The sequence below is a fragment of the Elephas maximus genome, chromosome 1 (assembly GCF_024166365.1).
Source record: "Elephas maximus indicus isolate mEleMax1 chromosome 1, mEleMax1 primary haplotype, whole genome shotgun sequence".
Taxonomy (NCBI): domain Eukaryota; kingdom Metazoa; phylum Chordata; class Mammalia; order Proboscidea; family Elephantidae; genus Elephas; species Elephas maximus.
In genome coordinates, this window is record NC_064819.1 from 48,123,725 (window position 1) to 48,148,238 (window position 24,514).

General features: G+C 45.3%; 1 protein-coding gene across 1 annotated transcript in view; it reads right to left on the reverse strand.

Moving 5' to 3' along the window:
- F13A1 (coagulation factor XIII A chain) overlaps window positions 1–24,514 on the reverse strand; it is a 235,778-nt gene that overhangs the window by 25,336 nt on the left and 185,928 nt on the right. Inside the window, exons 11-13 of the mRNA XM_049882606.1 lie at window positions 22,207–22,360; window positions 13,915–14,202; window positions 6,808–6,968 (exon numbers count right to left, since the gene is read on the reverse strand). Coding sequence (XP_049738563.1) covers window positions 6,808–6,968; window positions 13,915–14,202; window positions 22,207–22,360 — 603 coding nt within the window. The remainder of the gene's footprint in view (window positions 1–6,807; window positions 6,969–13,914; window positions 14,203–22,206; window positions 22,361–24,514) is intronic.

Below are 24,514 nucleotides of genomic sequence, written 5' to 3' on the forward strand. Positions count from 1 at the left end.
TGTGCACAGCAGCAGTCCATCATTAACTAGAAGTGGTATATATGAGATCGGGCCCAAGCAGAACCTGAAGGCACAAGTAAATTGCATGAGGAAGTGGCCCAAATGCCCAGGGCCTCCACTCCTGTCACATTTCCTTCCATCTCCCAGTCTGTACCTATGGTCTTGTGGGGAGTTCCTTATTATCAGTTGACTGAAGAAGAGAAAACTCATGCCTGGTTCACAGATGGTTCTGTGCGATATGCAGGCATTACTTGAAAGTGGACAGCAGCAGCATTACTTGAAAGTGGACAGCAGCAGTACTACATCCCCTTTCTGGTAACTCCCTGAAGGAGAGTGGTGAAGAGGAATCCTCCCAATGAGTGGAACTTGGAGCAGTGCAGCTCATTGTTTACTTTGGTTGGAAGGAGAAATGGCCAGATGTACAACTGTATACTGATTCATGGGCTGCAGCCAATGGTTTGGCTGGATGATGAGGGACTTGGGAAGAACATGATTAGAAAATTGGAGACAAGGTTTTATGGGGAAGAGGTATGTGGATAGAATTCTCTGAATGGGCCAAAGAAGTGAAGATATTTGCATCCGATGTGAATGCTCACCAAAGGGTAACCTCAGCAGAGGATGATTTTAACAATCAAGCAGACAGGATGACACATTCTGTAGAAAACAGTCATCATCTTTTCCCAGCTACTTTCATCGTTGCTCAATGGACTCATGAACAAAGTGGCCATGGTGGCAGGGATGGGGGTTATGCATGGGCCCAGCAACATTGGACTTCCACTCACCAAGGCTAACTTGGCTACAGCCACTGCTGAGTGCCCAGTCTGCCAGCAGCAGAGACCAACACTGAGTTTCCAATGCGGTACCATCCTGAGAGGTGATCAGTCAGCAACCTGGTGGCAAATTGATTACACTGGACCACTTCCATCATGGAAACGGCAGTGCTTTGTCCTTACTGGAACAGACACTTACTCTTGATATGGATTTGCCTTCCCTGCATGTAATGCTTCTGCCAAAACTACCATCTGTGAACTTACACAATGCCTCATCCACCATCATGGTATACCACACAGCATTACCTCAGATCAAGGGACTCGCTTCACAGCAAATGAAGTGTGGCAGTGGGCCAATGCTCATGGAATTCACTGGTCTTACCATGGTCCCCATTATCCTGAAGGAGCTGGCTTGATAGAACAATGGAATGGCCTTCTAAAGACACAATTATGGCACCAGCTAGGTGGTAATATTTTGCAGGGTTGGGGCAATGTTCTCCAGGAGGCTGTATATAATCTAAACCAGCATCCAATATATGATGCTGTTTCTCCCATAGCCAAGATTCATGGATCCAGGAATCAAGGGGTGGAAACGTGAGTGGCACCACTCACTATTAGCCCTAGTGACCCACTTGCAAGATTTTTGCTTCCTGTCCCTGTGACCTTATGCTCTGCATGTCTAGAGGTCTTACTTTTAAAGGGAGGAATGCTCCCACCTGGGGAGACATGACCGATTCCATTGAACTGGAAGCTAATAATGCCACATGGCCACTTTGGGCTTCTTATGCCCCTGGATCAACAATGAAGGGAGTTACCATACAGGCTGGTGTGATTGATCCTGATTACCAAGAAGAAATTGCATTGATATTACACAATGGAGGTAAAGAAGAGTATGTCTGGAATGCAGGAGACCCCTTAGGACATCTCTTAGTACCACCATGTCTTGCGATTAAAGTCAGTGGCAAACTACAGCAACCCAATTCAGACATGATTACTAAGGGCCTAGACCCTTCAGGAATGAAGGTTTGAGTCACCCCACTAGGCAAAGAACCACAACCAGCTAAGGTGCTTGCTGAGGGCAAGGGGAATACTGAATGGGTGGTAGAAGAAGGTAGTTCGTATTACTAGTTACAACCATGTGATCAGTTGCAGAAATGAGGAATGTAATTGTTATGAGTATTTCCGCTTTGTATGTGTGCGTCAAATATTTTTGTTTTCTTCACCTATGAAATATAAGATGTAAATGGGGCTAGGGCATTTTTAGTTGTACAAGTGTTAGTTGTATCATGTAAGGCACAAGTATGACTTTATAATTGTCTTTATTCAGAGATTATGTATGGTTTAAAGAGATGCATACATGCACCAAGTTGACAAGGGGCGGACAGTGATGGTTAAGATTGTGTGTCAACTTGTCTGGGCCATGATCCTCAGTGTTTGTATATAATCACTCCCATGATGGGATCTGTTGTGAGTAACCAATCAGTTGAAAGGGAGTTTCCTTGGACGTGTGGCCTGCAAATATTCTGGCTTTTTGCTCACTCTGGATCCTGTGGCTGCCTCCTGTTTGTCTGACCTCTGGTTCTTGGAATTGGAGCTATCAGCTTATCTGCTGATCTCGGGATTCGCAGCCTTTGAACAGAGCCCTGCTCTCCGACCTGCGGATCTTGGGTTCACCAGCCCCTGCAGCTATGTGAATCAGGAGAAGCCTCGCGGTCTTGCCTGCCATTCTTGTGATTTGCAATATTCACAGCCTGTGAGCAAGTGCCCTGCTTTCCAACCTGCTGATCTTGGGTTCGCCAGCCCCAGAAGCTATGTGAATTGGGAAAAGCCTCTATCCTAACCCACGGGCTTGGGACATTCCATCCTCTACAATCACAGGAGCCGTTTCTTTGATATAAATCTCTCTATATATTTATACACTTTACTGGTTTTGCTTCTCTAGAGAACCCAGCCTAAGAAAGTCCTCAAGGTAACATCTTTTCAACACTTTAAAGAGGTCTTTTGCAGCAGATTTGCCAAAACAGTGCCTCTTTTGATTTCTGGACTGCTGCTTCCATGGGTGTTCATTGTGGATAGAAGTAAAATGAAATCCTTGACAACTTCAAACTTTTCTCCATTTATCATGATGTTGCTTATTGGTCCAGTTGTGAGGATTTTTGTTTTCTTTATGTTGAGGTGTAATCCATACTGAAGGCTGTGGTCTTTGATCTTCATCAGTAAATGCCTCAAGTCCTCTTCACTTTCAGCAAGCAAGGCTGTTGTCGTCTGCGTAACACAGGTTGTTAATGAGTCTTCCTCTAATCCTGATGCTCCATTCTTCTTCATATATAGTCCAGTTTCTCAGATTATTTGTTCAGCATACAGACTGAATAAGTATGGTGAAAGGACACAACCCTGACACACACCTTTCCTGACTTTAAACCACGCAGTATCTCCTCATTCTGTTTGAACAACTGCCTCTTTGTCTAAGCACAGATTCATCATGAACACAATGAAGTGTTCTGGAATCCTATTCTTCACAATGTTATCCACAATTTTTTATGATCCACAGAGTCAAATGCCTTCACATAATCAATAAAACACAGGTAAACATACTTATGGTATTCTCTGCTTTCAGCCAAGATCCCTCTGACATCAACAATGATATGCCTTGTTCCATGTCCTCTACTGAATTTGGCTTGAATTGCTGACAGCTGCATGCTGATGTACTGCTGCAAGTGTTTTTGAATGGTCTTCAGCAAAATTTTACTTGTGTTTAATAGTAATGATATTGTTCGATAATTTCCGCATTCAACTGGATCACCTTTCTTTGGAATGGGCACAGATATGGATCTCTTCCAGTCAGTTGGTTAGGTAGCTGTCTTTCAAATTTCTTGGTATAGACAAGTGAGCGCTTTGAGCACTGCATCTGTTTGTTGAAACATCTCAGTTGGTGTTCTGTCAATTCCTGGAGCCTTGTTTTTTGCCAATGCCTTCAGGGCAGCTTGGACTTCTTCCTTCAGTACCATCAGTTCTTGATCATATGCTACCTGCTGAAATGGTTGAACATGAGCCATTTCTTTTTGGTATACTGACTGTGTATTCCTTCCATCTTCTTTGGGTGTTTCCTGCATCAATACCCACCTTACAGGATGATAATGAAAATTAAATAAGAAAATACAAGGGAAGTGTTCAATATAGTGCTCAGTAAATCAGAGCTGCTTTCAGCATTATCATCATGCATGCGCTTGTCTCATTCTTCCTCTTGAATAGAAACCAAGGGAAGGGGAGGTTCCTATCCTCCTGTTTTTTTTTGTCTCTCACTTTGTTTCACCCTGTGCCCGGCACCTTCATGGATAATAGCCCTAGGAGGTGCAGTCAGCTGTGGGTCTGTCTCGGGCTCAAAGAGATTGAAGGAGAGGTTCTAGAATTTTCCTAGAATATGGGGATATGTCCTAGATAACTCTGAGCCATTGCGGTTTTGCAGTTTTACTACAATGAGTATCCCTCCTCTCCCCTCCCCTGCCCTGGGGCCTCCCTCTCCCTATGTCACTCAGGGTGGACACTCACAACTGTAGGCATGGCTCTGTATTTCATAACTCCAGTCCATAAGCAGATATCCAGGTCCCCACTCCATGAGCCAGAGTTTCCAGAATCAGGGCCTTTCACAGCTCAGTGACACCTGGGTGGCTTTTAGGATATGAGGTACTCAGTCCAGACATATCTCTTCCCAGGGTCAGATTTAGTTTGTCCTTGGAGCTATTAGATTTCCTGAGGGATGATTTATGTAAAGATGCCTTGTCCCTTTCCTGAGCTAATCCATCACTGCCCAGGACCAGAATATGTGTCTCATGTTTGAATCCCAGCCAAATGGCCCTACCAGCCCCTCCTCTAAGTACACTTTCTCCACAACAGCATCCCCAGTACCTCTGTCCAAATAAAAACAAAACAAAACAAAGCGACTCTTTTAAAAGTACAGATCACGCTCTCCCCTGCTAACCCCCAGGTTAGTCAACTTGTCAGATAAGGTATTTTGATTCTGCTCCTGGGGAGTGAAAGTGCTCTTTAAATAAGCCCAGAAGATGACTAACAAATAATCATTCAAATTAATAATGCCTAAAAGATGAAAGTTATTAGTTTCCTTTATACATCCAGTTTATTATCAGCGGTACAATTAAATTCTGTGTTAGGCTGTGGTTTGAGCGCTTCATAGCTTGAAGAGGCTCTCTCCTGAGACCTTGGCAGGGACAAGCTGCTGGTTCATTTACAGGGAAAGCACGTGGGCCTGGCCCCTGGTGGGATTGGTCCCAGGGCTGAGTTCACTGTGAGCCCTGCTCCTGTGGGCTGAGGGAGGCATGGAGGAGGGCTGACACCTGTCTCGGGAGCCTGCCGTGATGAGCAGCCTTCCCACTCACGGATGGCTGGTCCTGGAGGTGGTCTATGGTGCCATATGGTATTGAATGCATGTCCTCTTGGGCTTTACTGAGCCTCTGGGGATCCCAGCACCCACTCTCATTCTTATCTTGTCTCTCAAGGCCTCTCGTGTACAGTGTGTGACGGGTCTGCCTGTGGGTGGTTCTGGGGCCAGAGAACCAGACACCAGGTGGTGCAGGCTTTTCTGGAGATGGAGCACCTGGCACTCTGTTCCTCAACAGGCACAAGTGTTTGAGTTTGGCCAAGCCTTGCCGAGGGCCTGCATGCGTGGCTGTCTTACAGGACCGTCCACATAGGACCAGACCACGCAGAGCAGTGAGAAAGCTGGCTCAGCCTGACTCACAGCAGCCTGCGGGACCTGGACAAGCTTGCAGAGCCTCTCTGCTCCTTAGTTGTCTCATCTGTAAAGTGCAGATACTAGTACTGCCTACCTCGTAGGGCTGCTGTGTGTTGAAAATGGAATGATGATGGATATGAGGTGCTTTGACAACAGTGCCTGGAACCTAGTAAGAATGCAATGAAAGCGGCCATTTTGAATGCTTCATTCATAGGAACTACCTTTACAAATGACTCACAGCAAAGGTCCTTTAAGAAACAAGACACCCCCACCCTAGGGCCATTTAAAATATGACACATTTGATACAATTTTGACTTATCTACCTCCTTTCAGAAACACTCCTTAGAGGACCTGTGCTAACCACTCCTAGCCACTTCAAGAAAAATGTTCTCCAGAGTCGAGGAGCAGTCTCTAACCACACGGTGCCACACCCCAAAGTCCCTGCTGGAGGCTGGGTGAGTAGTGTCTCAGGCACGTGGCCACAGACACTGCCAGAAGCTACAGCTGTGCTCCTGAGAAACAGGAGTAGACCGGCCACCATATTCATCCTCCATTCCTGCCCACCCATAACTCTCCTCTGCCAAGTCCCTTGAGCCCTTTGGCAGAGATTTCTCGTGGTCCCTGGCGAGGCAATGTTAAATCTACTAGCCAAACTATTCCGCAAAACTGTTGGCAAAACTGCAGTATAAGAAGTCAGAAAAGTGGTTATCTTGGTGACAAGTGGGTGGGAGAGGGTCTGTTGACTGGAAAACACAAGAAAAAAATATCTGGGATGTTGAAAATCCTCTATATCTTATTCTACTGGTGGTTACAAGGGTGCATAAAAAAAAAAAGGGTGCATACATATGTAAAAAGTCACCATCCTCAAGCTGTATATTTCAATTTGTGCATTTTACTGCATACGGATTATACCCCAATTAACAATATTTCTAGCCAAAATGCATTCAGGAGATTATCTAGGCAGTGCATCCGTCACACGCTCTGCTTGGCCCACTTTATTCTGAGACACTGAGAGTTCTAAGTCTCTGCATTTATCACACATCTTTATCTTCCTCCACAAGTGTTTATACCCACAGGTTATATTTGTATCTGCAGCCACATCTATATATTTAAATCTGGAGAAGAGAGAAGAGTGTTATATGTGCGTGTCTATATAAAGGCTGGTTTGCTTCTTTCAAAGAACAGGAGGATCCTGGATCTGTTTTTCAGAACAGAACACTCACTTTTCTCACGTTCACTAAGCCTGGATACCTAATCCACAGCCTTGTCTGTGATGCAAACACTGACCTTGATGATGACCTTGGGGATTGTTAGCACAATGGACTTCTGCTTGGCCAGGATATCCTGGGTCTCGTTGACACGGGCTGTGACGAAGAAGTGCAGGGAGGCCTGTTCCAACAGCTGGCCCATGTACTCGCCGGCTCTGACCAGCACCTCCTCCTTCTTGACTGGCAGGGGGAGAAACAATACACCAGCCATCAAGACCTGAAATGGGATCTATCTTATTTTCCCCCCAAGTTCTGCCCTCTTTCCCACATTCACACAGCAGCATCCAGGGACAAAGCAAAGGTGAGGGGCGAATAGAACAGAGTCAATTGGGGACAAGCTCTCCTGCTTCTTTGTCAATGAAAGAAGGTGCTGGAAACTTAATATTCAGTAAAGCCTTGCTAGAAAAGATGTGTCAAACTTTCAGAACAAAGCTTTTGGTGTTGTAAAATAGAATGCCACCACAAACCAAAAAAACAGCTGCTGTCAAGTTGTATCCAACTCAGGGCGACCCCATGTGTGTCAGAGTAGAACCATGCTCCATAGCGTTTTCAATGGCTGATTTTTTAGAAGTACATCACCAGGCCTTTCTTCCAAGGCACCTCTGGGGGGGTTCAAACTGCCAACATTTCAGTTAGTAGTCCAGCACTTAACCATTTGCACCACCCAGAGATTCACAAAGATGTTTAATATTGAGGAGCCAGGAGTTTTTAACTGTAGCTGCTTGGACTTGGGCAGAGGGCAACCCCACGAGGGCAGATGAGGAGTAGCCAAGGGCACTCAGGTGTTGCTGACCTCTTAGAATAAGCAGCATCTCACCCAGCCACGGAGCATACTTGGGGGCACAGCTGCGAACTGTGGCAGCCTTATCCTTGCAGCCACCACGTTTTCTCCCCAGCTTTTTCTGTACCTCCCTGCATCACGTTTTTTCTGTTTAAGAGAAAGAAGCTGTTGAAACCAGCTTTCATCAGAAACAGTCAGCCCTCTCCTCTCCCTGTCCTATTTGCAGCTCAAAACAAGATACTTGTGCCAAATGCTTGTTTCTGCAGATCACTGGTGCTGCTTTTTAGGTATTGGGGACAATGGGCCAGTGAGGGAGTGGCCCTGGCTCCCTTCCAATCACCATCTGGGCTGAGGACCGGGGGGCAGGGGATTCTCGCTTGTGGCTTGGCCACTGCGATGAGGCTCTGGCTGCCCTGCCTGCTTTCTCTCTCCTACTTCCTATAGCTCATGATTCTAAAGTGCAAAGGGCAGTCCTTGGCCAGGCCTCTGCACGGTGCAGCAGGGCTGCCACCTGGGCAGAGCCAGGCTGCTGATGACGCAGTGGCAGCCGCAGCCCAGGATGGGGGGCAATGACTCGCTCCTCCATCCTCAGCACAGAGCACAGCCTCTATAAACATCTCCACCTCTTCCCTGTACAATTCAGGGCTTCTGCCAAAGATCCCTCCTTCAGCTCCTCTGTGGAAGTTATCAAAGGAAACAGCTCTCCTGGCTGTCAGTTTAAAAGGCAGAGAGAAGCCCGTATTAGCCCTGGAGACTGAGCACCAGGCCCCTATCAATGATGGAACACTGTGCTTGGGGGAGCGTAGGGTGGTGCTCTTGGGGGGTGGTGACCCACCAGGACTCACCTTGGCTCCCAACCAAGGGTGTGTCAGGCCATCTATGACCCGTGGCTGGGGCTCTTAGACCCTGGGGTTGGTCTGTGGTGACGTACCCTAGGCCCTGAGGACCAGGAGACCAGGGAGGCCTGGGCAGCACCTCACTGCAAAGACTCACCACAAATGAGCAGATGCCATGAGTGCCTCCAGCCCTGTAATAATGGAGTAGTTCTCCAACTCGATCCACATTACAATCGCCCAGGGACACCGAGGAACCTGCTGTGCAAGATTCTATCCCAGACCAATCCAGTCAGAGTCCTTAAGGTTAGGGCCCAGGCAAGAGTATTTTAAAAATGTTCACCAAGTTCTAATGTGCAGCCAGGGCCAAGAAGCACTACACCAGCAACCAGGTGAACGCCACAGAACCAGTCCTGCCCAAAGCCTCAGTCTAAGTGGAAAACGGAGGCTCTAGGTGGTGCAAATGGTTAACCTGCTTGGCTGCTAACTGAAAGGTTGGAGGTTCGAGTCCACCTAGAGATGCCTCAGAAGAAAGGTCCAGTCATGTGCTTCCAAAAAATCAGCCACTGAAAACCCTATGGAGCACAGTTCTATGCTGAAACGCACGGGGTCGCCATGAGTTGGAATCAAGTGAACGGCGACTGGTTAAGTGGAAGGCATGGGCCTTTCCATCTCAGACCTCGCTACTCCAAGCCTGCAGTCCCCAGAGCAGCAGCACTATCATCTTCTGGAAGCTCATCAGAAGTGCAGGCTCCATAACCCCTCCCAGCCCTGCTGACTCATGCTCTGCACTTTAGTAAGATCCTCAGATGATGCTTGCTGAAGTCTGAGAGTTTTTGAGCTGTAGGTGGTTCTGGCAGCAGATGGAGTGGAGTTAGGGCAGAGTTAGGGAGGAGTTAGGATGGTCTCAGTTTTAAAACTGAAAGTCCTGGTAACCCCCTTGATCCCCGGCAAACCAGAATGGGTGATTGCCCAACACAGTGGTTGTCAACTGGATGCGAATTTGCCCCTACCAGGGAACATGTGGCAATATCTGGAGACATATTTGATTGTCACTATTGGGGGTGTGTGCTACTGGAACCTAGTGAGTAGAGGCCAGGGCTGGTTCTCAACATCCTTATAAACAAAGGATGCCTCAACAAAGAAGTACCCCATCCAAAATGCTGGTAGTGCAATGGTTGAGGAGCCCTGTCCTAGGCTAGGAGGAGTTATTAAAATGCATTGTTTCATCCTAGACAAGTGCTAAAGAACTGGCCTGATTCCTGGGGCAGTTCTGTTCTATTCAGAATGTTTTGAAGCTATGACCTTGTCTTGACCTTGGCCCCCAAATTCTGGCTTTTTGAATGACCCACTCATTTTGCTTTTTTTGGATCTGACCCTGGTCCCTGCTTTCTCCACAGCTCCCCTAGCAATTAGTTGTCCCCATGAACGAGGCTATGGCTCCAAGTGGAGGACGATCTGGGCTGAGCATATGTGGCCTGTTTTCACTTGGCCCCAGATTGGGCCTGATGGAGTAGCAGAGTGACAGGCTTTGAAGAACATGCATTTTGCCTCTAGCTCCCTCTAAAAAAAACACTAGCTACGATAATTAAAAAAAAAAAAATAGAGGACTTCCTTTGGCTATTTCTAGAGGCATATATTTGACCACTGGAAACCCTGGTAGCGTAGTGGTTAAGTGCTACGGCTGCTAACCAAAGGGTCAGCAGTTTGAATCTGCCAGGCACTCCTTGGGGGCAGTTCTACTCTATCCTATAGGGTCGCTATGAGTCAGAATCGACTTGACGGCACTGGGTTTGGTTTTTGGTTTTTTTATATTTGACCACTAGGTTCCTTTAGGCTGGTGGGATGTGCCTGCTCTCTTCCTACCAGTCTTTAGAGAGGTTCTCGCTGCCTTCACAATCTCAGCAACAGGACTTCTTTATTCTTTGAGATAGCAAATCCCCAAGATCATAGAACTAAAGAAACTGGGCTGTGCTTCAGAGCCCAAGAGAACAGTGTTCCTGAAATAGTATGTTATGTAAGTGCTGTGTTTTGCCACTGAACAAGAAATTGTTCTAGATAAAGTTTATTAAACGTGGCAAGAGAAAGAAGAATAGATTTTCACTATGTGAGTGGTGGAGCTGGGATGCTGCCAACATCATTTACGGTGTCTGGGGAAAGCCAGGGGAGACACAGACTGGAGCTGCCTCATCTCTTCCAAAAAGCAAAGAAAACTAAATATATCCAAGTGGAAATGATAGCACCTTTGAAGGTACTGGAAGGTTTAAGTTATTCAAATCTTCCAGCTGACTCCAGCCCACACATTCCCTTTAATCATCAATCTGGAAAGTATGCCTTCAATTCTCCTTGGAAAACTTTCTTTTTAATAGGGCCACCCAGAAATGTATATCTTTGACCTGCTTGATCAAGGTCTGGAATTATGTTTCTTTCTGCAATGTACACAGCAGTTCACTGCATATGATTAATGCTGTTACCTGCAGGATAAAGCACAGAAGTCTGCTGTTCCCTTCAAGGTATACAGGACAAGCTCTTGGGATGAGCTCAGTGGGTGGGAACTGTGTTAATACTGAGCCAGGCTTAGGTTTGGCCAGCTGTTCCCAGATACATGACTGAGAGGGATAACAGACCATGCTGCTCTGTCCCACTGCGGCAGTGCTGGTTTAGGGGGAGAATTCTCACTTCCCTTGCAGGAAGCTCTTTCAGTGCCTGACCAATGAACCTCATGCGCAGCCCCCACCCGTCTTCACTGGAAGCTTGCCAGTTGCTATGATGCTGCGCAGGTTTTGAGGGAGCTCCAATGACTACCCACCCAACTTGGAAATACAGTCAAAATCCTTACAAGAACCTACAATTCTTTACATGGTTTGCATCTGGCACTGTCCCCCTTGCCGCCTCTGCTCCAGGTCTCCTTGCCGATCATTGAACACATCAGACATACTCTTGCCTTAGGGCCTTTGCACTTATGGTTTCCTCTGATATCCACAGGGTTCACTCTGCCCTCTGTCAGGTCTCTGTTAAAGGTCACTCTATTAGAGAGGTTTTACCTGACCACCCCTGCCCCCCAGCACTCTTATCCTCCTTAACCGGCTTCATTTTTTCCATTGGACTTAGCACCATCAACACACGATACACTCACTGCGTGGGTGTTTATCGTCTGGTACCCCTCTGGACTGTAAACTCCACGAGTGCAGGGACTTCTGTTTTATTTGTTGCTATGTCTCCAGCACAAAACAGTACCTGGACTTGCAAAGCATTAAATAAAGGTCTGGGGAATGACGCAACAACCGTGGGACGTAAGGTAGCGTCATCTCCATTTGCAGAGGAGGATTTTGTGCTCAGATGGCGAAAGTTACTTGCTGAGGGCCACACAGCTAGGACGTGGCACAGTCACAAGGAATACCCAGATTTGTCTGATTCCAAAGCTCAGGCTCTCTACGCCCCATGTGTCTAACTGTTCTACAAAATGATGACAGCTGATCTCCTCCTGAGTCCTTAATACTGACTCTTCTTTTCTGTAAGTATTATCTTTCCTACCCCTAGGGAGGAAACCCTGGTGGCGTAGTAGTTAAGAGCTACGGCTGCTAACCAAAAGGTCGGCAGTTTGAATCCATCAGCTGGCTCCTCCTTTTAAACTCTACGGGGCAGTTCTATTCTGTCCTGCCCTGCAGGATCGCCATGAGTTGGAATTGACTTGATAGCAACTTTAAAAAAAAATTTTTTTACCCCCAGGGATAGGAAAGGTGCTAAATTTTCCAGTTTCCAAAGAAAGTATTAGGGTGATTTAATTATTACCTTCATTACTGAATCCAGGAAGATTTACTTCCTTCAGTTTTGGTTTGGTTTCTTGGAATTAGGATTTCAGGAACAGTTCCCCATTTTTCTGGGAATACCAAATCCAGAAAGCTTAAGAACAATCGATAACATGTGATTCGGTTATCCCAGGGGTGCCTATTAGTCTTGCTTGTCTCTGCTTTGTAAAAATTGTTATTTGTAGACTTTTTTTTTTCTTTTTGAGTCCACCAATGAAGCAGAGCCACATGCCAGATCAACAGAAACCCAATGTCTTGAAAGTGTTCACCCTTCCCGACCTGCTTGATCTAACTTGACATGTTCTGGCTGTAGCCCAGGTTCTTCCACCTGACTTTCTGCCAGTTGTATGACCAGCTGTGGTGCCCACCAATACTAGTACCCCAGGGAATGCAATTAGTCAAACTGCAATCCCAAAGGCAGGCTTCAGTGTTTTGATCCCAATATTGCTTCAAATATTCTGAATTTTTATAGTGAAAAGAGTCCTTGGAAGGGGATGTATGCAAGGGAGGCTGGAAGAAACCAAGGATGAGAAAAAGGCACCAGGAGCAATGGCAGAGGGAGCCAAGTCCTTTACAGCTCTGGGACAGCACACCCTCTGAATCTGTTCTCCTCTCCCAACATCTGGCTCTGTCCTGGCCCTACATTTTCAGACACATCATTTTTAAGAAACAAAGAAGGAGCCTGTATGCAGAGCCTACTTCTCCCTTTGTTATGGATTGAATTGTGTCCCTCCCACCCCCACCCCTCCACAAAGACATACTGAAGTCCTAACCTCTGTACCTGTGAATGTGACCTTGTTTGGAAATAGGGTCTTTGAAGATGCTATCGATTAAATTAACATGAGGTCATACTGGAGTAGGGTGGGTCCTAATCTCATCTCAGTAGCCTTGCAAAAGAGAAGAGACACAGAGAGACAGACAGAGGAAAAAGGACCCTGTGAAAATGCACGTGTACTCCAAGGAATGCCTGGGGCTACCAGAAGCTGACAGAGACAAGAAAGTCTTCCTCTAGAGCCTCTGGAGGGAGAGAGACAAGAAAGGTCTTCCTCTTGAGCCTCTGGAGGGAGCATGGTCCTACCAACACTCTGAAATCGTACACTGTGAGACAACGATTTTCCGTTCTTATAAGCCACCCACTTTCTGATACTTTGTTAAGGCAGCCATAAAAAATTAACATACCCTGTCTTCTAAATGGTCAATCAAAACACACACTGCTTCTGGGCAGCCCCCCAAAGCCTTTCCTAACTCGAGAGAGAGGAACCCCCAGGAAGCCTGCTTTCTGAGATGGGTCCTGCAGACCAGAGCTTCATAAACTTTCCTGTGTGGGTGAATGCCCGGGGGAGCTTGTTAAAATGCAGATTCCCAGTCAGCAGGCCTGGGGAGCAGCCTCCCATGGGATGCTGACACTTCAGCTGTTCTGATTACTTTGAGTAGCAAGATTTTAAGATACATTTAGTTTTCACAAGTTACCTGGGGCTCTAGGCTTTGAGAATTTCAGTGTTTGCCTCCATACTTGGGACTTAAAGACAAAAGTTGAGGCTTTTCTAGAATAGGTGGGTTCTCCCATAAATGAGTTCACTCTCCTTAGCTCTGGGGGAGAACTTTCACTTTGACAGAATGTTATTGGGGCAGGGGGAGGTCATCCCCGAGGTCACAGGGAGTCAGTTGAGAAGTTCTGGAGAGAACCACACCCTTTAACTTACAGGATAAAGGCTCCAGCACCACATCAAATGTCTCCTTCTTGAATTCGACCTTGGCGACACCGGTGTAGAAGGTGATGTTGCCCGAGAGATAGGCTGAGATGGTGTAACGGTTGGGGCTGTTGTTCTGAAAGGTGATGGTAATTTTGAAGTCTTTCCCCAGCACAGCATTTTCCACTCCAAAGTTCATGTCAACCTTGGACCGTGGTTTCAGGATGCCTTCTGTGTTGATGCGTTTTTTAGCTCCATACATCAGGGCAGTTTCTAGGGCCAGCCTCTCTTCTTCTTGACCTAAGATGAATCCAGAGAGAGTGACAAGAGCAGATGAGACCCATTAATGAGAAAGGAGCATTAATAAGCTCATGCTGCATGCTGGGCTCTGAGCCATGCCTCATTGGGCCCACAGCTTCCCTTTGAGTAGACGTTACTATTCCCACATTATAAATGCTGCAAAACCGGCTTCCAAGAGTCAGTGACCTGCCCAGGTCATGGAGTTAGTAAGTGGTGGTGCTGGGCTCTACCCAGAGAGGCTGTTGCTCTAAGGGCTTTATCTCCAATGCTACTGTTTTAGGGTCCAACAGGCATAACAGGCAAAATCTAACTCTTCTTGAACTGTGGGGCCAATGTGCTTCCCTCTATGTGGCTAGGATTTTGGGATCTCTAGGTGTAGATTTTGGAACTCGTCCTACCTTCTGCAATGTGTATTTTCTCCTGTTCATGATCATCCCTTCAAACTCCTTGACCCCTCCCCAAACAAGACCTGTCTTCCACTTGGGGCTGCCCCAAAAGCTCCTTGTTGAGCTGACTCCAGGTAGCTCCTGCCCTCTGCCTCCACCCTCCTCTGTGCTGTTTGCCCCACAACACTCAGATCTAGGCAGCTGCCATTGAGCTGACTCTAACTCATGGTGACCCCATGTCTGTCAGAGTAGAACTGTGCTCCATAGGGTTTTCAGTGGCTGATTTTTCAGTAGACAGCCAGCATTTCTTCTGTGGTGCATCTGAGTGGTTAGGAACCTCCAACCTTTCAGTTAGGAGCCAAACAAGTTAACCACTGGCACCACTCAGGGATTCCTACTCAGATCTGGCAAGGTGATGACAGAAGTCCCTGCAACAAGGGCTCTCAGGTCAAATCCCCTCGGGGAATATGCATTCTCTAGCGCTGCTCCCTGGATCTCCACAAACTTCATTAGCCTACCCAAAGTTCTGTGATTAAGCCCTACAGCAAAGAGACTTGCTTACTTTTCTTAAACCCATGATTTCCAGAACTCTGTTGACAGTTGACGCAGAACAGAGTTTTTGGAGGAACTATTGGCACCTGGCTGTGCACTAAAGTTTCAGTGCAGTTTAAGACATGTGTGCTGCTTTGAGGAAAATGTCTGTGTAGGTTTTCCAAGGTGGTAGTGGTGGAGATGAAGGGAGAGGGAGGAGGAGAAAGGCTAAGTGCTGGAAAAAGAAAAAGATAGCTTTGTTCAGGCAAGGAAGTGGGAAATGCAAGGCAGGCCTGGTAGCTTGCTGCCCAGATGCTGACAGACTAGGTAACGCTCTTTACCAAGCTCAGGTCTTGGAGGTGTAGAAGGACAGTAGCTGTTCTCTTTTCCACCCTAAATATCACTGAGCATATCTTAGTGCATTGAGGATGGTAAAGACAAGGGCACATTTTTTGGCTTGTAAAAACTAGTCAGGGAAATAGCAAAAAAACCCAAAAAACAAAAAAAACACTTTATGCTTATAATTATGCTGATTTTAAGATAGTGGCTTCCATGTTGCCTAGTTAATAATGAAAGGCAATGGAGACTGAGAATATCATCGGGAGCTAACTATATGGTAAGTGCTTGCTGTCCCCTATGTCAATTAATCCTCACGACTACCCTGCACAGCAGGCACTGCTACTCGGTGGGCCCTGTTGTGGCCATCACTTTCCTTCCGTGTAAAATGAGGGGGCCTACCTCCAGGGTTGTCAGGTGGATTAGAGAGGATTTGTGCAGATTGCCTGGGCATAAATCCAAAACCAAACCTGTTGCTGTTGAGTTCATTCCGACTCACAGCGACCCTATAGGACAGAGTAGAACTGCCTCATGAGGTTTCTAAGGAGTGCATGGTAGATTTGAACTGCCAACCTTTTGGCTAGCAGCTGTAGCTCTTAGCCACTATGCCACCAGGGCTCTACGTGGGCATAGTAGATGCAAATAAATGGAGGCTCCTATTCCTCTGCAATGGTGGAGACAATGCCAGCAGGTGTTGCAAACAAACATGAATGTGTGTGTGTGCATGTGCGTGTGTGTGTGCGTGCATTAACTATTTTTCTGTTGTCAAGACTGCAAGAATGTGTCGGAAACAACTGGTCTAGTTCTACCATTGGCGACAGCACATACTTACAGATCAATAGGAGTGAGATAACAACAAAGGGAAGGAGGGGCTACAAAAATAAAAGGGCCATGAAATATTTTAGCAGAAATCATTTGGCAAAAGAGCTTAGCGAGAGAGAGCATTAACGATCGCTGGTTTGGATGGGGGCCAAATGTGGGTTCAGACAGAGTGCGGGGCAAACTCCAGCAGCAGGATCAGAGAGGGGCTACTTTAGGGGAGGAGCTGAGATGGTGGGAAGTCCCTGGGTGATACAAATGGGTAACATGCTCGCTGCTAACTGAGAGCTTGGCAGTTCTAGTCAACCCAGAGTCACCTTGGAAGAAAGGCCTGGTAATCTACTTCTGAAAAAATCAGCCGCTGGAAACCCTATGGAGCACAGTTCTCCTCTGACACACATGGGGACAACCCGAATCCTGGTCCTCTCCTCTCATCACTAGCACATCACCTGATTTTTTTTTCCTTTTCACAGTACTTGTCACACCACACTGTGTGGCAGTATACTGCCCCCACCCCCCACAGAAATAAGCACTATGAGAACAGGGACGTGGTCTGTCTCATTCACCTCTGTGTCTCCTGGACCCAGGTCCCACCTGACAGAGGCTCTGACTGTCTGAGGTCTGGAGAAGCACTTTGCTTTCAGACAGAGACAGATCATTTGCCTTTGTGTTGTTATTAGTGGCTGTCAAGTCAATCTCCAACTCAGGGCGACACCACACACAACGGAATAAAACACTGCCCAATCTTGTGCCACCCCATGATCAGTTGCAGATCAGACTGTTGTTTATTCGTAGGGTTTTCATCAGCTTAATTTCAGAAGTAGATCGCCAGGTCCTCTTCTGAGGAGACTCTGGGTGGATTTGAACCGCCACCCTTTCAGATATCAGCCGAGTGCATGCTACATACCTGATACAATTAAATTCTCAGAAGTAATCATGGAATAGAGGGAGGGGATGAATATGAGAAATATTTCAGAGGAAAAATTTAGAGAATTTGCTGATGGACTCTGTGTAAGGAATAAGGAAAAGAGGAGGGCTAGGCCAACTCTCAAATTGCTAAATTTGTGTGGATTGTGGTTTTCTTCACTAGGATAGGGATTGCAGGAGAAATAGATCTAGGATAGGGGAGGGAGGGGAGAGTAGGTGACATTTGGGACAGGGTGAGTTTTAGATTTCTGTGTTGGGTTTAAAAGTGAAGTCTGGGCTGAAGACGTGGACTCGGGGTGACAGCACATGTGTGAGAGTGAACAACAGCTATGGAGAAAGAACAAAAAGTGGTGGAAATATCCAGTGATTGAATTCTAGGACGAAGGAACAGTGAGAAGGTGGGTAAAGAAAGGCAAGCTTAGAGCTGCAGAAAGAGATAGAAGAAAGAGTCAGGTAAGTGGGGTTAGAACCAGGAGAAAGTGGTATCATAGACACAAAGAGAAGAGAGAACTTCAAGAAAGGGAAGTGGACAATAGCATTGAGAGGTGTTGAAAGGTCAAATAAGATAAAGTCCGAAATGCATTTGTTCTGTTTGGTGATCAAGTAGTCACTTGCAGCCTTGAGAAGAACAGGTTCAAGGACATGGTGGTAGCGAAAACTAAATAACAGCATGGAATGAATGGTAAAGGAAGGCAATAGGACATCATCCCTAGTCTAGGCAACCATTCCAAGATGGCTGGCTGTGGAGGAAAGAAGAGAGAAGGAAGAGGCAACATTTGGTGGGAAATATATTGCTGAAAGGTTTTTGCTTTTTTTTTTAATATAAAAGGTTTTTGAGCACGTTTGAATGCTAGTGGGAAGGAGGCAATAGAAAAGATGAGGCCCCAAGGTTGGAAGACACTCAAAAGATGACTGGGGAAGAGCTGCCTCCTCAAAGTAGAATTGACCTTAATGACGTGGATGGAGTAAAGCTTTTGAGACCTTCATTTGCTGATGTGGCATGGCTCAAAATGAGAAGAAACAGCTGCAAACATCCATTAATAATTGGAGCGTGGAATGTACAAAAACACAAGAGACAGGGAATAATTGATGGAGAAAATCAAGACAGGTGCTTTGCTACAGGAAAAATTTGAAGAATTCTGGTTTTCAAAACTTTATAGTTTCTTAATCTTATATTTTGAAGAAAGTTATAAAATGAATTAAGTTTTAGTTAGTTGAAGTGAAAAGTGACCTCTCCATAATTTAATTAAAATAGTTGATCTCTATATTGATAATCATTTCTTTTCTATGTTTTTACTCATGTCCATGTTCTAGTGGCCACACAGCATTTGTGGATTGGAGAAATTGTTTGGGAAACTCAGTAGTGTGAACCAGGGTGGCAACTCTACAGTCATGAATGTTGCTGACCCTTTCCTTTCTGCCCAATGCAGACATCAATAATCAATTACCCTTTCCCACCATATTCAGATGCAGCCTCAGCATCCTTCTCAAAGTAGCATGCCACTAAGTCATTGCCAAAGCTAGAATGTGAAACGTATATGCCAACCTGAGTAAAAGGCTAATTAACCACTTGAGATCAAACTCCAGCCCCAGAAGCAGAGTACACTGAATCTTACAGTTATCTGAGAATTGAAGGGTTCCTGGTTAGGCCAGGAGACTCTGTGTGGTGCAAACAGTTAATGTGCTTGGCTGCTAACTGAAAGCGTGGCAGTTCCAGTCCACTTAGGGGCGCTTCAGGATAAAGTCATGGCAATGTACTTCTAAAAGGTCACATCACTGAAAACCCTATGGAGCACAGTTCTACTCTGACACGCATGGGGTGGCCATAAGTTGGAATATACTTGACAACAACCTGTTTTACTGGTGGTTGAGTCAGACCACTGCACCGTCCTTCTTCTGGAGCCTAGTCTTCTTGGAGGTCTGGTCATCAGATGCCTTCCTCATTTGAAATTGGCACATTTTTTATGTTTTAATCTGCTGCCCATCCCTGGCCAAGCTTGACTTCTCTTTCGTGAACCAGTGTGTGGTCCTTCCTCTCTTGGCATCTGACCCTGTCCCATTTTTAATTTGGCCTTCGCTGGCACCTCCTCAGCTGACAGCTCATAGCAACTGAGCTCTGCTACGTGGTTTAGACAAGACATTTGGTGGCTTAGTCAGCTCGCCTACTGCTTCTCCTAGCTCCCTGTACGCTTGCCTTTTGTTCATTACACTATTTAGGACTTCTTCCAAGTAGGAGAATTCATACTGCAATACCTGCCTTGCCATCTTTCCCTTGAGAATCCTTCCCCATGCTTCACCTGGCCAATCCCTATTTTTCCTTTGGTCTCACTGAACCCATCATTAAATTCATCCAGAAGTCCTTCCCTGGTCCATCCTGGAATGGGTACCCCTTCTCTGTGCACCTGTAGCATCTGCACCCCCTGGCCATAGCACTTGTCACACAGCAAGGTCACCGCTTGTCTTCCTGGTTGTCTCTCCAGCTAGATGGGAAGGCAGGGGCTATGACTATCTCTCATCCCTAGACAGTGCTTGGAGTATACCAGTTACCAGTTGCGGCCGAGCTGACACCAACTCATGGTGACCCCATGTGTGCCAGAGTAGAACTGTGCTCTACAGGGTTTTTAAATGACTGATTTTTTGGAAGTAGATCACCAGGAAATTTCTTCAGAGACACCTCTGGGTGGACCTACACCTCCAACCTTTTGGATAGCATCTGAGTGTGTTAACCATTTGCACTACCCAGGGATTCCTACCCAGGGACCCCTGATTGCACTATTACTGAGCCGATTCCCATCAAGTTGATTCTGACTCATGAGGATCCCACGTGTTTCAGAGTAGAACTGCACTCCATAGGGGTTTTAAGGTTGATACCTTTAGGAAACAGGCCTCTAGGTCTTTCTTCCAAGGAGTCTCTGAGTGGTTTTGAACTGCCAACCTTTCGGTTAGTAGTAGAGTGCTTAATTGTTTGTACCACCCAGCGACTCCTCCTGGAATATAAAAAAAAACAAAAAACAAACCAAACCCTTTGCTGTTGAGTCAATTCTGAGTCATGGTGATCCCCTATGTTACAGAGTAGAACTGAACTCCATAGGGCTTTCTTGGCTGTGACCTTTTGGAAGCAGGTCTCTAGGCCTTTCTTTTGTGGTGTTGCTGAATGTGTTTAAACTGCCAACCTTTCAGTTAGTAGCCAAGTGCAAACTGTTTATACCACCCAGAGACCTTCTTGGAACATAGTAGGTGCTTAATAGCAAATTTTGGATGAATGAATAAATGCTGTAGCTAGTTTCTTTCAGTTATTTCTGTGGAGTTTCTTTTTCCCCCCATTCCAAACCTTTTTGCCTGTAACTCTATTCTGAAAGGATACTTTTTTTTTTTTTTTTACTTTGCTTATATTGTTTCTAACTTTCCTCTTAGGAAAAAAGCCAAAGAGAAAACAAAAACAAAAAAATACCCTTTGTATTTGTGATATGTAATGGCTGATAACCAACAGAAGGGAAGAATAAACCACTTCAGAAATACAGTAAAAATTCACTAGCTCAGGTGACAAAAATCTTGAATTTCTAATATTATGCACAGGAGTTCTCCATTCTTTACAGTGCAAATTACTTCTGTAAATAAGAGCTGGGCGACTGTCTAGAATATTTAAAACAAACTCTGCTCTCTGTAGCACTTCAGGAATGAATGCTGATGAATATTTGGGTGTATGCTAATTACTAGTCATTTTTATCCATTCACTAAAATAAATGCCTCTCCTAAGAACCTCTGCTGATGAATTATTTGCAAAATATGTTCCACGTTCTCCATTGAGCTATGCAAGGCCCTCCATATACTGGTGACCATTCACTGTGAGCAGCTTTGTCCGAGGCCACAGGGCACCTCTGAGCTTGATGCCTGAGCCATGTCTGTGAGCCCTACACAGGGGGCTAGTCCACCTCTGCACCTCTGCTGTGCTCAACCTGCCTGGAAAAATCAGCCTGCCTTTCTTTAACCATAGGCTGTAACTCCTCTCCCTGGGGTTGGCTTTCTCTGCATGCCCTGGCTGGGCTGAATGTCCTTATTCTCTGTTCCCAAAGCCCCTCTGCACAATGATCCTATTACTTGGCCCTGGATGGGAGGTGGGTCCTGCTCACTGCTGCAATCCCTAGCACCAAACACAATTCCAGGCACAAATTAATACAGGCGCTCAGTATCAACCAAGACGGAATTATACCCAATGCTTCTGTTTGAAACCGTCTATACGATAAAAGTTAACAAAACCACCTTAATGTTATTGAATGATTAAAATTGGCCTTTAACCTAACTGATCTGAATTGGTGAGGTTGTACTGTACTATTGTTGCTGTTAGCTGTCATCAAATCGCTCCTGACGCATGGCAACCCCATGCACAACAGAACGCAATGTTGCCGGGGTCCTGTGCCGTCCTCAGGATCAGATGTGGGTTGGACACCATCCCATTGTGATCCATAACGTTTTCATTGGCTGATTTTTGGAAGTAGACCACCAGGCTTTTCTTCCACCATACTATCAATATTGTATTCTCTATGCCATGGGGTTTCCATGAGAATTCAATGGAGCAATGTATATAAAAAATAGTTTGTAAAGTCCTAAACAAAGGTTAGTAGTTATTTAAATTTCTATTACTGAACTAAAATCATATTAGTTATCCAGTGTTTTCTAATAGGATTATTTTAAATTAAGGTCTCTTCATATTTTTATGTGCAAGGGCATGTCCATATCCTGTTATAAATAGACCTGACTTCAAACAAAATCATTTCACAAGCCACAGGAATGGAATTCTGCTCAAAACAAACCAGAAAGCAAAACTACAGTGAAAAATTGTGGGTGTGATGTATCTTCAGAGTTTATACTTCTGCCCTTGCTACCAAATGCTGCCAATACTGCTGCATTCCCTGAAACACTCTTTGTAGTGGCAGTGAATATGTACTAAATGAAATAGAGAAAGGAACTCGGGCAAAGAAATCATCCTGCAGTTGTAGTAAATTACCTTCCTGGAATTTATAAGTATCAGTAATGTCTTGTACGCCATCTCCTCCAATTTCTTTGGTCACAATTAATTTCCCAATGTGGGTGGAATCCACAGTTTCAACCACATGAGTGCCATCTTTTTTGACTGTAATGTAAACAAGATCGCTGTTGACCTGAAAGCAGAAAAGAAGAGGATTACCATTGTTAAATGTCCTTGTCACCCAAACTTTCAACTCTCAGTGATATCATCATCTAGAGATCCCTAGAGTATGTACAACCCTTTCTTCAAGAACAATGGATTCATAGGGCCAAACTAGTTTTCAAAATATTCTGAAGAGAATCTAGTTTAGATTAATCATCAGATTCTTCTAAATTAAAAACCTGTATGGCTGGCACTATTGGTTGTCAAGACACCAATTTCTTTCTCCCCTTTTTTCTTGCTGGAAAAGCCCACCCACTCAGGGAGAGCTGAAAATACCACGTCCCTTACTCTCTTTCCCAGATGTATTTTAAGCTAGCAGTGGCCATGTGACCTGCTTCTGGGAAGAAGAGCGAGTCTAATAGGTGGGTTCTGAAGAAGATTCTTCTTCTTCATGAAAGAAGAGAGGTACATGGGCTGAGAGAGCTGCTCTTTTCTTCCTGCTTTCAGATGTCATGTGAGGTAATACCTGCAGCTGCTGCAACCATCCCGGGAGAGAACAGAGAAACGTTGCCAACGATTTGAAGATGGCTGAGTAGAAAGGTGAGAAGCATTTGAGTGCTTGACAATGCTGATAATTGGCTAAGCCAACTTTGGGATTATATGAGAAAAATAAACTCCTACTGTTTAAGTCATTTTAATTGTGTTACTTGAAGCCAAAAGCATCTTAACTGAAAATATTATTATACTATCCAGGAGGAATCCAGGCAATTTTCTGGTGGTTCAGAAACTAAACCATATTATTTGTGGGGCTTCAAAATAGCATCTTGGGGCCACACTGGGTGACCCTCAACTCTTCCAATGCCTTGTTTTATCACCTTACTTTCTAGAAGCAATGCCTCATCTGAGCCTGAAAGCTGATATCCCCAGATTCCCTTATTACATTCTTTTTTAATCACCTTCTTGGGGGTTCCGCTTATTGGAATGGACGCAGGCAGGAAACACAGATGTCACTGCTGCCGCTGAAAACAGCCACTGATGTACTTACTACATGTTTTCCAAGCTCCTCTCTAAGCATCAGTTCCCTCCTTTTTTAAATAGGGTAATAACAGTTCCTCACGGTGTGACTGGCAGAATCAACTGAAATACATGCATGCCGATTATTTATCACCGCACCCAGCATATGGTAAATAATAAATAATGCGAGCAACTATAATATGTTATATTATAGTATTGTCAGATGTTGTTCAAGGTGCTGGGGACTGAATGGTGAACAAATAGATTCCGTCAGTGTCCTATACAGGGTTTATACTCTCTAATAAGGGTGGTTCACTGCATCAGAATCACCTGGGGAACTGTTTAAAAGTAGATGAGTGATGAAGGAGGTCTTGAGTGGACCCTAAACGTCTTAATTAAAAAAAAAATCTCTCAGACAGCTCTAATGTACACCCAGGCCTGAGGACCCCTGAAATATAGTACAAAGGTAAAGGGAAGGTCCAGCTCGAGATGCTATGGAGCCCCGGAGGCTGTGAGCGGAGGGTTGGCTAGGAAGTGACACCCACGTTGTAACTTGGAAGACGAGTAGGAGTTAGTGAGCTCAGGAATGCATGGAGCTCTGTTATAGGTGAAGGGGCTGGAAGGACAAGGGTTCCTTGGAAGGTATTTGGGAGAGGCCCTGGATTAGCTGCAAGAATTTGGATTCTGATCTTGGATGCATAATTTTAGAAAGTCACATTCACCCCTCTGAACTTCAGTTCCAGCTCCTATAAATTGAAAATAATTATACTTGTTCTGCCTATTTCATAGGAATATTTAAGAACTAAATGATATAGGGTATATCTGAAAATGACTTGTAAACTTCAATGTTCAGTAAAATACAATGGCTATTATTAGGTAGTGGGGAAAGGAAATGATATACACCCAACTTTTAAAGCTGAGGTTAAAGAGAACAACTTTTCTCTACTTTCTCACAGAATGTTCTGAATTTACATTAAGTTCAACCCCTACTAAGGAGAAAATAACCAACCTCTTGAATACCCGCAATGTTTTGGTGACTTTCTATAAGTTACTAAATTTAAGCCTCACAACAGCAACCCTGTGAAGCATGTATTTTGACCCCGATTTTACTGATGAGGACACCATGACTCAGTGAGGTCAAGCGGATTGTTTGTGGTCACATGGCTGGGAG